General features: G+C 43.6%; 1 protein-coding gene and 1 long non-coding RNA gene across 3 annotated transcripts in view; one reads left to right on the top strand and one right to left on the bottom strand.

Annotated features, from left to right (window-relative positions):
- Window positions 1-6,823, top strand: part of LOC111832816 (uncharacterized) — a 23,010-nt gene extending 16,187 nt beyond the window's left edge. Inside the window, exons 2-6 of the long non-coding RNA XR_002835597.2 lie at window positions 850-1,057; window positions 1,401-1,503; window positions 2,757-2,888; window positions 4,604-4,663; window positions 4,800-6,823. This is a non-coding gene — a long non-coding RNA (uncharacterized lncRNA). The remainder of the gene's footprint in view (window positions 1-849; window positions 1,058-1,400; window positions 1,504-2,756; window positions 2,889-4,603; window positions 4,664-4,799) is intronic.
- LOC111832814 (short transient receptor potential channel 3) overlaps window positions 1-13,360 on the bottom strand; it is a 23,898-nt gene extending 10,538 nt beyond the window's left edge. The window contains exons 1-6 of one of the 2 annotated variants that reach the window (XM_023790522.2): window positions 13,016-13,360; window positions 6,727-7,492; window positions 6,360-6,410; window positions 2,838-3,023; window positions 905-1,069; window positions 280-496 (exon numbers count right to left, since the gene is read on the bottom strand). In XM_023790522.2, coding sequence (XP_023646290.1) covers window positions 280-496; window positions 905-1,069; window positions 2,838-3,023; window positions 6,360-6,410; window positions 6,727-7,492; window positions 13,016-13,167 — 1,537 coding nt within the window. In that variant the 5' untranslated portion in view covers window positions 13,168-13,360. The remainder of the gene's footprint in view (window positions 1-279; window positions 497-904; window positions 1,070-2,837; window positions 3,024-6,359; window positions 6,411-6,726; window positions 7,493-13,015) is intronic. The other variant, XM_023790523.2, reaches the window with a different exon arrangement.

Raw genomic sequence — 13,360 nt, 5'->3', positions numbered from 1 at the left:
AATGGGTAAATGGAGAAGATGGATAGATGAGAACATGGACAAATTAGAACACTTAAGAAGCACTTCATACACTTGAGATATAAAAACTGCTGCTTTGAAGTATGGAAGGTTTTGAAAACCTTTTGGACAATAAATAAGAAAATAAATGTAGATTCCTAAGGTCCTAGAAATGTGTGTGATTAAGGACCTCAATAAAAATCAAACAAGGAATCAAGCAGTACTTCCACGAGACCAAGTGTTCCAGCAGCCACCACCAGCCCTCTCGTGAAGATACATCACCTGTGACCCACACCATGATGAGAATCTCTGTCCAGGTGAAGCGAGTGGTCTTCACCCTGAAGATCTGCGTGGGGTAGTCAGTGACGGTGACGTTGGGCAGGGTGGTGATGCCCTCGAATCGGTCCGAGGCATTGAAGACGAGCAGGCACAGAAAGATGATGAATGAAGCAGCATGCGCTACAAACTTCATGAAGGGGCTGCGGAGGACTTTTCCCAGCTTATGGGGGGGGGGGGACAAAAAGTTGAAGATTAAAGAGGTATCACTGCAGTAGAATCTAGAGTCAGGAGGTATAGTACCTTCTGTTATCTTACTAAATGCTTTAGCAACATCAGAAAGGCCAAACGGACACACCATGAAGTCATAAGGCAGTTTTAGTAGCGATGTCCTAGAATATTTATCCATGTTCATCTTTCCAAATTTAGGCTTGTTAAATATTCTCTTTGATAAATCTCTACTGATATCATACTTTCCATATATTAACGTGCTCAAGTCAGTTTTGATCCTCTACTATGTGGGTCTTTCAGTTATGTATTCTTAATATTTTGCTGCCAAAATATTTTTTCATCTAGATTCTGTGGATCCATAATATGCGGTGCACTTGAGGTTTTGGAGATATATCCATACCCGGCTGCAGGGAGCGAACCAATAGCCGACAGCCAGCAGGGGAAGCCCCAAGGCCACCAGGAGCACCACCAGACATTTGATGGCGATGGCCTGTTCCCGGAGGCCGGACAGGTTCTCGTACCAGATCGTAAGCAGCTGCTGCTGGCAGTTAGGGTGAGCCACAAACTGCGGGAGGGGAGAAGAGGCACAGCTCAGCGTCACTCTCGGGGAAGTCAGGGGCATTTCACTCTTGAGTGGGTTCTTCTCAAGTTGTGCTGGGTAATTATGTTAACACTGTCCATCCAATCTAGGCAAACCCCTTATGAGCCACAAATATGATGGGATAATTCAATTAAAACACAGAGAGCCCTCACAGAAATTAAAGAAGCAGTTGCAGTTTAACTCAAGGGCTTCGCTGTCACTCTCCAAAGAGCTTTGGCCCCTAATATTAAAGTATCAGTATCTCTTAGTTTGCCACAACATCACTGTAAGCTGAGTTATTTCATATTCCATTCAGGTTCTTGACAGACAACAAAGATCCATGGAAGAACAAACAGAAGATCTCCTCGTGCACCTGGGGCTGCTATAACGCAGCGTCTGCCAGTAAATTCACCATAAGCGTAAGTTCGTGCCATTTCTGTGTCTGAGCAAAAGTACAGTGTCACCTGTGGAGAGAACAGAATCAACCCCCAAGTGTATACAGCAATTTGGACTCAACTAGTAGGTTAATTAATAAAACTCCTCTGGGCACTTGAGGTGTTATATTCATGGCTGTCCTACATAATTATTCATAATCTATGTAAGGCAAGCTGCAACTAAATTGAAAAAAAATGACCAGCTAATTAGGTCTACCGGTTGAGACCTGGGCAACACTCGTATTTTATCCAGGGGAATGAAACACTATGAACAAAGAGTAGTGACTCTGCTATTGTGGGTTCTATAAAGAAGCCGGCCGCAGTGCTTCAGGCAGAGCCAGGCATGGTGGCCCCTCTGTGAACAGCACCAGATTGCCGACATTGCATCGTCCATCAGATGGCGCATAATAGCCCAGGGAGAGTCTGATTGCTGCTACTGATCCTGCAACCGAGAAATCAATTCCCTCCGCTGTCCATTCAGACTAATGTGGGCTAATTACAGTGTCCCTCTCACCTTTGTCTGTGGAATGGATAGCTTAGCGTTAGCATTAGCTGTGTTAAGCTTTAATTGTATAAATTAAATATTTAGGGCAGTAAAAATAGTCAATGGTTCACATATGTGTGTTATTGATGTTTAAAATGTTTTCAGTCATGTTTCCAAATTCAAATTAGACAGCAATAATTTATGTGATTCTCATAAGTTGTAAGAACAGTTCAGGCAAATTCGGGCAGTTTCTGGATGCTGTGAGCATCCAACTCAACTGATGAACTGAAGAGAGATGCATGGCAGTACTTTGGTTTGCATTTAATTTGTATACCATTGTTTCTTTGTATACAGGGGACACCCATCATATATGGGGGCAGTGTGTGGCTCAGTGGAAGGTCACTGGTTCAAATCCCAGGGTCAGCAGATTGCTGTTGTGCCCCTGAGCAAGGCCCTTAACCCATACAGAGTTTATAGAGCTCCTCGTGGTAAAGCAAACATGTTTGGCACAGCAGTGCATTCAGACCGTGATTCAAGCTGCCGGACAAGACAAAAAAAATGTTGTTTGGTTAAAAGCATCTGCTAAATGTGAGAGTTTATCAGCCCCTGTGTGGGGCTTAGTGGTGCCTCCCAAGGACAAGCACACTCTGCCCCACCGTAGATGTAAGGACAAAACACATGTGACTCCAGCGAGTAGAACGCTCCCCTCCCCCAGCAGAATAATGTCGGTAACATTCTCCGACAATCTCCCCAGGGTTTGCTGTGGTGTTACTGGACTTTGAGGATTGAGGAGAGCGCTGCGGGGATCAGCATTGTTTGGAGGACGCCCACTGACCTTCTTGACCTCGTACTTGATGGCCAGCTTGACGCGGCTTAGCAAAGCTCGGTGCGTCTGCCCCTCCTCCAGCTCAGCGCTCACATCCCCGTTCAGGATGGCCTCCACCTCCTCTGTGTCCCGGCACAGGTCCAGAACCCCCACCACGAAGTCCTTGCACTGCATGGACAGCTTGCGGTAGTCGTTCTGGGACAGCGTGCAGGGGAGGGGAGCAAGATACCCAGACCTTGGAATTAATGGGTCCTTACAATCATTTCTGTCAGATATGGATTAGCGCTCTATTTCTAACTTTCTTTAACTGTATAATGTTAACATATTTTGTCAGAGTTCTTTCAAAGAGAACTTCATCCCCTACATCAGCACTAGCGCTTGACAGGCTTTGTAATGCCCAAAATTTATGAAAAATAGATGAAAATTGCATGAGAAACATTTAATAAGTACAAAGAGTAGCGTGAATCTACATGGGACTGGCTGGAGAGTGACAATGGGACACCGGGGGTGTTATTTTAACTGCTGAAAAATTTTCAGATATTATTTTGCCGGATATTGATATTGGTGTGGGGATGGCGTTCGATCTACACGCCCGAGTGAGCGAGCTGTTTGTGCCCGGTGACCCGAGGGCATCGCAATCTGTCTGACTCTGTCTCTAAGCCCCTAACATGATCACGAGGAGGTCCAGTTACTTTCCAGATCCTTGGCCGTTTTATTCGCGTGTTGCAGCGACACGTTGGGGAGGGAGGATTTCCAGGTACAGCTCAGGGTCAGAGCCAACAGCTTTTCACCAAAAAATGCACGATACTTAAACTTCAGACATGCTTGGAATATTTTCTGGAGAAAAAGCTCGTCGTCGATGGATTCCTGTCATGAATATGTCCTTTCTCCACTGACAATGCCAGCCAAAATGGGGTGTTTGAAATGGACCCTCACAACACAGAATGCATCTCACCCCCTCCCCTTCCTTTCCGCAACAAATCACCGCTCAACTTTCACCAAACCTTCCTCAAAGGCACAGTCTCATTTGGGTCAGGACTGAAGTGCCATTTGTCATATTTGTGCAAGTGACATTATTGGGGGGGGGGGGGCAGTCTACTAGTTTTCTGATTTAAATACATACATCACAGAGGGGTTTCACCCCCCAAAAAATACAGGACCAGCTGCTAATACTGATAAGTATTATCACATTTTTTCATTTACAGTGTGTGAATGTATTTGGGGGGGGGGCATAATGTCCCATTCTGAAATAAACCACAGTCATCTCTGTTAAGGAGGCAGTGAGTTATTCTCTGTTATTACATAGCAATATGTTTAGTTTGTGCAAAATATCGGAGGATAGAAGCTTAATTTGGAAAAAAAAAATGTATACGATCCAGTTCTTGTCATCTTTGAGATTAATTATACACCAGCGTCACTGTGAAGCTGTTTAAAGCAGGAAGAAAAATGCACCAATTATAACAAGGTGGAAACCAGTGATGAGTAAATGCATAACTGATTTTTTTCATGGCGAGGATTGCAGTGTGAAATTTAAAGCGGTAGATAATCTGTATTTGAATACAGCCAAAGGTTGATGGTTCAAGTCTCAAATGGGACCACAATGTTTCATGAGTGAGACAGGGTGCTAGTATGGATCTCTGTAATATTCACATGCATAATGAGATGTCGCAAAACCTTAAAGCATTTAAATGACTGTGCAGAATCGTTTAATAAGCACAAAGGGATTTTTCAGGTGTGTAATCGGGGGTCTTACTGGGTAAGTCTGTGTATTACAGTGTCGTAGGAAGCTGGCAAGAAACATGGCGGACGTGCAGATGAAGAGCGGATCGGGCTTGGTGAGTGACTGACAGCTCCCTCTCTCCTCTCATAAAAAGCACACCCATTATCACCATCTCTGCGCCCTACAGAAAAGCCGCGTTAAGCACCTGCCCGCCCCCACGCTAACGACAAAGTTATGTTTCTAATTAAAAGCCTCTGACAGCTAAAGAATGGAGCGCGACAGCAGCAGGACGCGAAGACCATCAGCGGGAACCCGTGTCTGTCCCAAAACAAGCAGTTGGAGCAGGAATCTATATCAGGAAGCCACTTTACCAGCCCATTTCAAGAAGTCAAATCCATGACTGATTTATTGACTCCATCTTCGGAGGCACAGACACTTTCAAACTCAATTGATAGAGGCTTTTAAAGCATTTGAAGCCATTTTAAGCCATCCTGTAGGCATACTCATTAGCCACCACAATGCTAGCAACAAAAGTGTCCTTAAACATTATTACTAATAAGCTCAGTGGACAGAGGTTTTGCAGACTTTTTTTTTTGGTGACATGTTGTGTTTAGGTTTTGAATATTATGGGATGTACTTGTATTGATGGTTTCTTCTTAGCAAAGATCTGTACTGGTGCTACCATAGAATACTATATGGATTGTGCTGTCAGTGTGAAGCACACTATACAATCAGTGTGAGGTACGCTATACAGTGTGAGGTGCGCTATACAGTGTGAGGTACGCTATACAATCAGTGTGAGGTACGCTATACAGTGTGAGGTACGCTATACAGTGTGAGGTACGCTATACAGTGTGAGGTATGCTATACAATCAGTGTGAGGTACGCTATACAGTGTGAGGTACGCTATACAATCAGTGTGAGGTACGCTATACAGTGTGAGGTACGCTATACAATCAGTGTGAGGTACGCTATACAGTGTGAGGTACGCTATACAATCAGTGTGAGGTATGCTATACAGTGTGAGGTACGCTATACAATCAGTGTGAGGTACGCTATACAGTGTGAGGTACGCTATACAATCAGTGTGAGGTACGCTATACAGTGTGAGGTACGCTATACAATCAGTGTGAGGTACGCTATACAGTGTGAGGTACGCAATACAATCACGAACACAGTATGTCTGCCTCCCTCATGGAACCTCGATCTTTACACCTCACACCTCCTGCGTCCTAAAATCCAACAAATGACTAACCACAGACAGCCTCTCCCCATTTACCTCATTACTAAACTCCCACTGGTTACCTTACAAACATTCTACTGCACCGCAAAATCATTGGCTGTTTTTTTTTCCAGCAAGTAAAAACACAAAGAGGATTTTTGATGAAGAACCAGGGAGAGGATGTTCCACTATGCCAGACATTAAAAATAAGCGGCAAAGGCAATCAGAAATTAGACAGATGCCCCTACTACATGCCCAAAAATGTGATCTATCTAATTTCCAGAGGTGCTGATGGAAACTGCCCGCTTTAAAAACTGATTATAGATGGATGATGATTCATGAAAAAGGAAAATTAAAACCTGGACACTGACAATGCAGTGCTGAGGCCGCGTGGAAAATAGAAACGTGAAATCGCATATCTCCATCATAAATCTGACCTTCAAGCTGTAACTGGAAATTCAGACCCTCTGCTGGACTCCGAAACCTGCCAGATGTCCAAAATGATGCTATGCACCCATAGCAATGTATCAGCCAATACAAAGCTAGACCTTCTTAATGCTAATGAAGTTATGAAGTTAAGGATATTTACCAGGGAGGAGCAATTGTTCTGCATCGTCTCTTTTATTTGGCTCTTTTTAACCTGGTGGTGACATCAATATACACAAACCCACACACATATACACAGAAACACAATGCACGGATGACATAAAGCAATAGTTAGTTTAAAAAGCGTGCCGAACATAAAGGAAATCACAGAGCTCAGATCAGATGCAATGCTATCCATGCTCATGTCAGTGCTCGCTACATCCAGTTAGCTGTACCTCATTAAAAAAAATTTCTACTTCTGATTTAGAAAGAAGTTATGGTGTCAAATGGAATATGTGACTAGTGGTTGAGTTGTAGCGGTATGTGTTAGTCTAGCGAGTCTTTGGGGATAAATGGATTCAACATCTTACTTTGAACTCCTTTTCGATGTTGGCAAGCTTGGCCAGCTCGTTGCTGAGCTCCAGGGCAGTCAGGACGGGATCCTCGCTGGCTAAGGAGAGGTAGGCGGGGCTGGCCAGCCCGCGGTAGGCGTTGATACGGGAACGAGAGTGGCTGAACGAGTCCTTGCGCTGCTTCTCGGCGCACTCGGCGCACTTGCAGAAGTAGTCGTGCGGCCGCTCGATGCGAGCCCCCTTGGTCAGCAGCATGTGCACCACCTCGTACTTCTGGCAGTGGGCGGCCAGGATGATGGGCGTGATGTCGGGCGAGAAGCGTGTGCCGTCCTCGTCGTACGAGTAGAAGTCGTCGTCCTGGAGCTCCCGGGGGCTCCGGGTGAGCCGGTCCCCGGCGGCGAAGGACGGGTGGTTGAGGATGGCCTCTACGATCCTGACGTAGCCCTTGCTGATGGCCAGCAGCAGAGCGTCGCCGATGCGGGCCAGGTTATCCCGTTTGAGCAGCAGCTCAGTCACCTCCAGGTGCTCGTTGCCCACGGCCAGCTGCAGCGCACTCTGGCCCATGTAGTCCACACAGTTGACGTTGAGCGTCTCCGACTCATCCAGCATCCGCCGCACCACGGGGATGTTGCCGTACTCGGCGGCATCCAGGAAGCGCTCCTCTTCGGCTGTCAGGCTGGTACTACGGTTGTTGAACATGAAGGCAGGCCCCCGCACCGCTTGCCGCCGACCCTTCTCCCGCGACGCCGCCAGCCGCCACTGCGCCGGGTTCTCCAGCGGCGACCTGGGAGAGCCGGGGGGAGAGGCTTCAGTGACCACGCAAACGTGCTCCATTACGCGGTGGAGGACAGGCCTGGCTGCAATGGAGTGCCGATCTCTCTGCCCCAAAGACTTCCCATGCTACTGAACGGTCTTCTTGCCTCACCCAGATCTTTGTAACTAACACTGCTGGGCCGAGGCCAGCATTTCTGACGTACGCGCTAAGGCACCGTCTCGGATAATTACGGCTTCGGCTAGTCGAGTCCACAGGTCCCGTGGAGCCCGTTGACTTGCGGCCTCCCTCACACGGCTACCTGCGGAAGCTGTAAACTCCCACCGATTTTTAATTACTTTGTAATGAAACGCCACAGATGATATCCCTCGATAAGGGTGTTACTAATGTCTGCGGCCACATGGAAACGGTACCAAGCCCTGCTACGGTACCACGGCTGCACAGTCGCATGTGACCGCGTGTGTTCAGGTCGGCCAAGGTACGAGGGTGAAGTACCCTTCGGTGCACTTCCTGTGTAATTAAAATCCACCTCTTGACGTCACATAATTCCTCAGTTTCCATCTCTTATTAATCACGGGTGAAAATCCCAAATCCCAACGTGTACTTCAATATTCCCGGCATTCCTCCTTAATGAATAATAAAGCTGTTTCGCACATAATTACACTAAATTACATTGTGGTGGTACAATCCCAATTATTAATAAAGCATATTGATAATATGGTCTTGCAAAAGTTTTTATTCAGTTTTTTAGTAATAAGTCCATCTGTCTTCCAGTCGCATATCTTGGTCAGGGTTACAGGGAGAGCCTGGAGCTCACATATACTCTGGATGGGATGCCAGTCCCTCACTGGGCACACATACATGCACACGCATAACACAAGGAAAACATGCACACTCCTTACAAACAGAGCCTGGAGGTGTGAAGCAGTGCTTATGAATTCAAATTAATATAAAATATTACAACCCTAAATCTATATCTGTTTACAGAGCTGTCAAAACAGATTTCTGATTTTATGCCTGCTAACTAATTTGAGTCTTCATTTGGGATTCCTTTGCTTTGTTTAGCTTTTTATAATTATTCATATGTGGTGGGTTTCAGAGATATACGCCTACTTTCCGGGAATTGTTATGCAGTTTCAAACGCCCCATATATAATCGTCTCTCACTTTTTATGACCTTTAACTTCCATTTATAGCAACACACCTTAAACACACAATACACTGTAAACAGTTTAAATAAATGAGCATTTATATTAACCTGACATTGAACTACACGGTGTTAAAAATCCTTTGTCAAGCACCCATTATAACACATGCTAATCAGCACTGCTCAGTTATGAACTATGCGATTCATTAGCCAATCACGCGCAGCCTAGGATTAACTCCGAACCCCTGCATATCACACGGCTTAACAGCAAGTCTGCACCACACATACTGATGTCAATGTCCCATTATGATGTCTTTAAGCTAACCACTTATAGCTAAGCATCATTGAATTCTTTGAACCCTGGACTGGAATGTGAATATTCTTCTCTCCCCCCCCATCACACCTGAATTGTATTCACTCAGGCCTGGAATATTTCTGAATTTTTAAAATATTGAGTATTTTTTACTCCAGGATTTTTATTTTTCATTTCTGGCCTACAGATACAGAAGCCCACTTATAATTCTCTGGGTACACCAGTCCAACCTTTTCTAAACCGCACATTATTCATCAGATATTTGCCCCGGAATACATAATTTTACATATGTGTCCAACTATATACTTGAACAGTACCTAGCCCACCATTATCTCTGAACAAAGTTTCTTTAATATTAATTTTAAATAAAGGCATTTCACTACACACATGTACAGTGTATGTTTGTTTATGTCACAAATAAAACCCTTGAATCACATGCTAATCGCACGTAGCCCAGCACTTGTTCCACTTTTATTATTCGGGTGCATCAAGGCGATGTCATTGGCCAAGTAGAAGGCATTCCTCTATAATGTCTTTGCAGCAGCTCTAGAACAAATGAATCAAAAATACAGGACAGACATCTATACAATTCAAAGGCTACGACCATCTATCCTTAGCAGTAACGCAGAACCATACAAGCATCACACACAACCAGCTGTGATCCCAATACCTAAATTTGCAAAGCTAACTGTTAAGCTATCCCTGCAGACCACTCACGGTAATTGGGAACCAATCAGCATCAGGCGTATTTGTCATATGTGTGTGAAACATAAGTGCCCTTTGCAGCCATTGGCAGGAAAAATCCAGCTAAGACTTGGTTCTTCTTGATTCACATGAAATTACAATCATGCGTTGCTGAACGATGAGGCTGTGTTCTGAGAAATGTGTTATTAGGCGATTTTTTTGTTATGTGAACATCATAGGGCATTCTGACACAAACCTAGATGTATAGCCTTGTAGACACCTGGTATAGCCTACAAAATGATAAAAGTACACTATAGTAAATACATCAACTAGTATCATCATTTTTTATTACCATTATCAAGTATTATAGTATAGTAGAGTAGTACATAATTGTTGCTGTTCTTTTATACAACTGGCAGCACGGTAGGTTCATTTACACCAGCATCACCACAAACACCTGAGTAATGCATTGCCCTGTGGTTATTTCAGCTTTGTTATAATCTTACAGGACCATGTATGCAGCCCGTCGCTGACCAGAACGTCATTACGCGTCATTACACTACGATGTAGGTGGATTAGCTTCTAAAGCCTTGGGAGCTGCTGCTGATTCCTCCCCAGAAAAGCACAGGATTTGTGTGCTAATGATTCCTTTTTGCAGATGATCTTTACTCCCGTACAAATTACATGTATCCAACTTGAATACCAGCTAAAACCTTCCATTTAGCTTTACTGAAGGAATCACTCACATACAACTATGACGTATCTCTCAATGAAAAAGTTTAGGACTTTCACTGATTTGCAAACCACTTGGCTATTTGTCACCTGTCTCAGGGGTGAACGGGAGGGTCTTCTAGAGACGACAAAAGTTCGTACACAATAAGATCAAGTATACAGAGGTCTTTATACAGTATAAAGTTCAATTAATATGCATGAAACGTCAGTACTACAAAATCAACAACAGCATTGAAAAAAGAACAACACCAAGTTCAGACATTGATGTTAGAAAACCTTTGACTTTTCTCCACGCTCCATAGCTGACAGCCAGTGCTTAAAAGACAGTGCGATTACCTCAGTTCTTTCCTCAGTTCAGCCGGTAGAACAATTTATACATTTCTAATAATAAAGTCTCCCTTAGGCACTAGGAAACGGGACAGTGGAAATGGCAGCCGTATATGCTGAGATTGGAAGGGATCGACTCCGCTGGAGAGTTTGCTTTTCAGGATATCAGCACATCTTTGAGAAGTTCATCTGCCACGTCTTCGCAGAAATCTCTGGCACTAAGTTAAGCAACAAGCTTTAGTCAGCGTAAGCTGGTGATGTTAGACAGCTGGAAAACCGAAATGTTATCAGTCATAATCAGTGTGACAATCTATAACTACAACCCGGATAAGCAAAACAGAAAACTGAAGGGTGAACACAAGACAAAATATATAAAATATACATACTATCTTTTCATGCTGATTAATAATTTAGATAGACCCGAGTAAGAGAGGAACAAAATTTAAAATGCTACTGTTTTGTGCTTCCATTTATTTTTTTAACTAGTACCATACCTGCAAGGACATTTCCCAGATCTTTTAATATTTAAAGAAGTACTGGAATAAGGAGTTGGATTTTTTTTTTCTTCTGCACAATAATATATTTTTTCGGAGGACTGGAGAATATCTTAGGTTTAGGGCTTGGCAGTCATGTTATGTTATAATAATATACAGGTAACTATAATTAATTGGATTTAAAGAAGAACAGGAGAAAACATGAGTTTGATGTGCATGGAATTGTGGGTAAAATGAACAGTCCAATCAGGTGGCATTAGATCATCTGAAAAACAGACCAGCTCCCCATCCAGTGTGTTTTGCTGAATCTCAAGTCATTCGATTCTGTGGCACAAATGAGGGGCTGGATATAAACGTAACTAAATGTCTTTGCACAGTGGTGTTGGAACTGTTAATGATTCTCTGGTTGCCTTCTCCGTGATCCTTAAAATCTCCCTTTTTTAATCTATTTTTGGTTAATGAGACTTACTGCTGTTTTCCCATAAGGCTGTGGAGATACGGAGGAAAGGGCATTTTGTGACCTGACTTTCTACAGAGGAAGGATTGGGAGTGAAAACACCCCCTGGGCCTTTGACTTATAATCTGTACAAAACGATAAATCGTAAATACATTGCCAGATCGTCAGATATTGTCAGTGAGTTTGGTATGCCCTGCATTTTTCAGTAGGAAGATGTGGAATTCTTTGAATAAGTGAAGGCCGTGCGTACTGGCTGGTGATAGGGATTTGTGTGTGTGTGCGTGCGTGCGTGTGTGTGTGTGTGTGTGTATTTGTCTGTCTGTGTGTTTGCGTGTGTGTGTATGTTGTAGGAGTGTGTGTTACTGTTCGCATGCCAGGGGTTGGGTTTTGTGGGTAGGATCTGACTGAGCCAGAATAGTTAGGTTACATCTATGCCCAATCGTTTCTAAATCTTAGCATTTAGACTCCAGAGGAAGGATGGAGATAATGCACAGACATGTCAAACGTGTCATGATGCGAACCCCGGATAAAATCCTAACTTATCTGTTTTCCGAAATCGGCATCACGTTTGTTACATCCCGCGATTTTAAAGCATGACGACCACTGCATGCGTATTAGTTCTGTTCTAATTTTTAAATATTAGCATCAATTAACCTGATAATCAACCTGTGTGTAACCTTGTACGTGTGATGCTACTGTTGTACATTTAAGTGAAATGAGTTCCCAGACAACAGGTTATTTTATTCTATCACAATGAAATAATTAAACATCTCCCACATCATACCCTAATAATAGTATGCATATTAACAATTAACTCGTTTCCAATTTGATAGGAAGGAAATAGGCGCTCGTCTAAATATTAGGGCGTTTGCGCCTTAATAACTAAACGAATTAATCTTAAGTGCTAAAACTGTTTTTAAAAGAGTGCTGATTAAGTAGAGTCAATAAACAGTTAACAAAAATGCAACGACAATGCATGATCTATCATGCAGTGCCCAACAGTAATTAAACAGCGTAATCCGCCCAGTGGCGCTAAAAGCAAGGCAAATGATCACTGCCAACATTAATCCAAAATGTATTTCAATTACTCAAGTAAAACGTGTGTATTTTAGTTTGTTTTTCAGCTTCATTATGCAACGGCATAACAGACTGTCTATTTAGATAAATTCGTTAACAAGTCAGTCTTCGGAGCATCATGCAAGTTTACTGCAGAAGAAACTGCGAAATTTAAAGAAAATATTTTTTTATCTGTAACAGAAACCGAAAATATGTACAAATGTTCATAATTTAATATAGCACAGTTACTTAATTTTTTTCGTCGTAAAAAATGAGTTCCTATATTTTGTCAAACTGTTTTTTTCCTGTTATTACTACATACTCACATATTGTGATGATGATAATATCCAGATGCATCTCGGACCGTTTTCACGGATTTTAAGTAACGCGCATCCACGCCGCCGTTTTCTTCTTTACACTCATTTTCCTCCTCGGAGAATGACACGCGTTTCTGGTACTTTCTCGCCTTCGTGGACATACAGACAGCCTCCGATTCCTTGCTCCAATATGCTGTGATTCCTTCAGCTTTCTGTGCGCCCCCGGCAAGCGGCTGGACGTGCTATTTCCCCCCGCGAAGCGCGGCGTCTCCCCGCCACCGATGGGTGCCGTTCAGTTTGCAGAAGTGAACTGCAGGGGGATACGGTGTCCAGACCGACAGGCACGGGACTTCG

This window comes from Paramormyrops kingsleyae, chromosome 25 (assembly GCF_048594095.1).
Source record: "Paramormyrops kingsleyae isolate MSU_618 chromosome 25, PKINGS_0.4, whole genome shotgun sequence".
In the NCBI taxonomy this organism is placed as follows: Eukaryota; Metazoa; Chordata; class Actinopteri; order Osteoglossiformes; family Mormyridae; genus Paramormyrops; species Paramormyrops kingsleyae.
The sequence above is the reverse complement of the archived record's forward strand: the minus strand, read 5'-3'. Positions and strand labels throughout refer to the sequence as shown.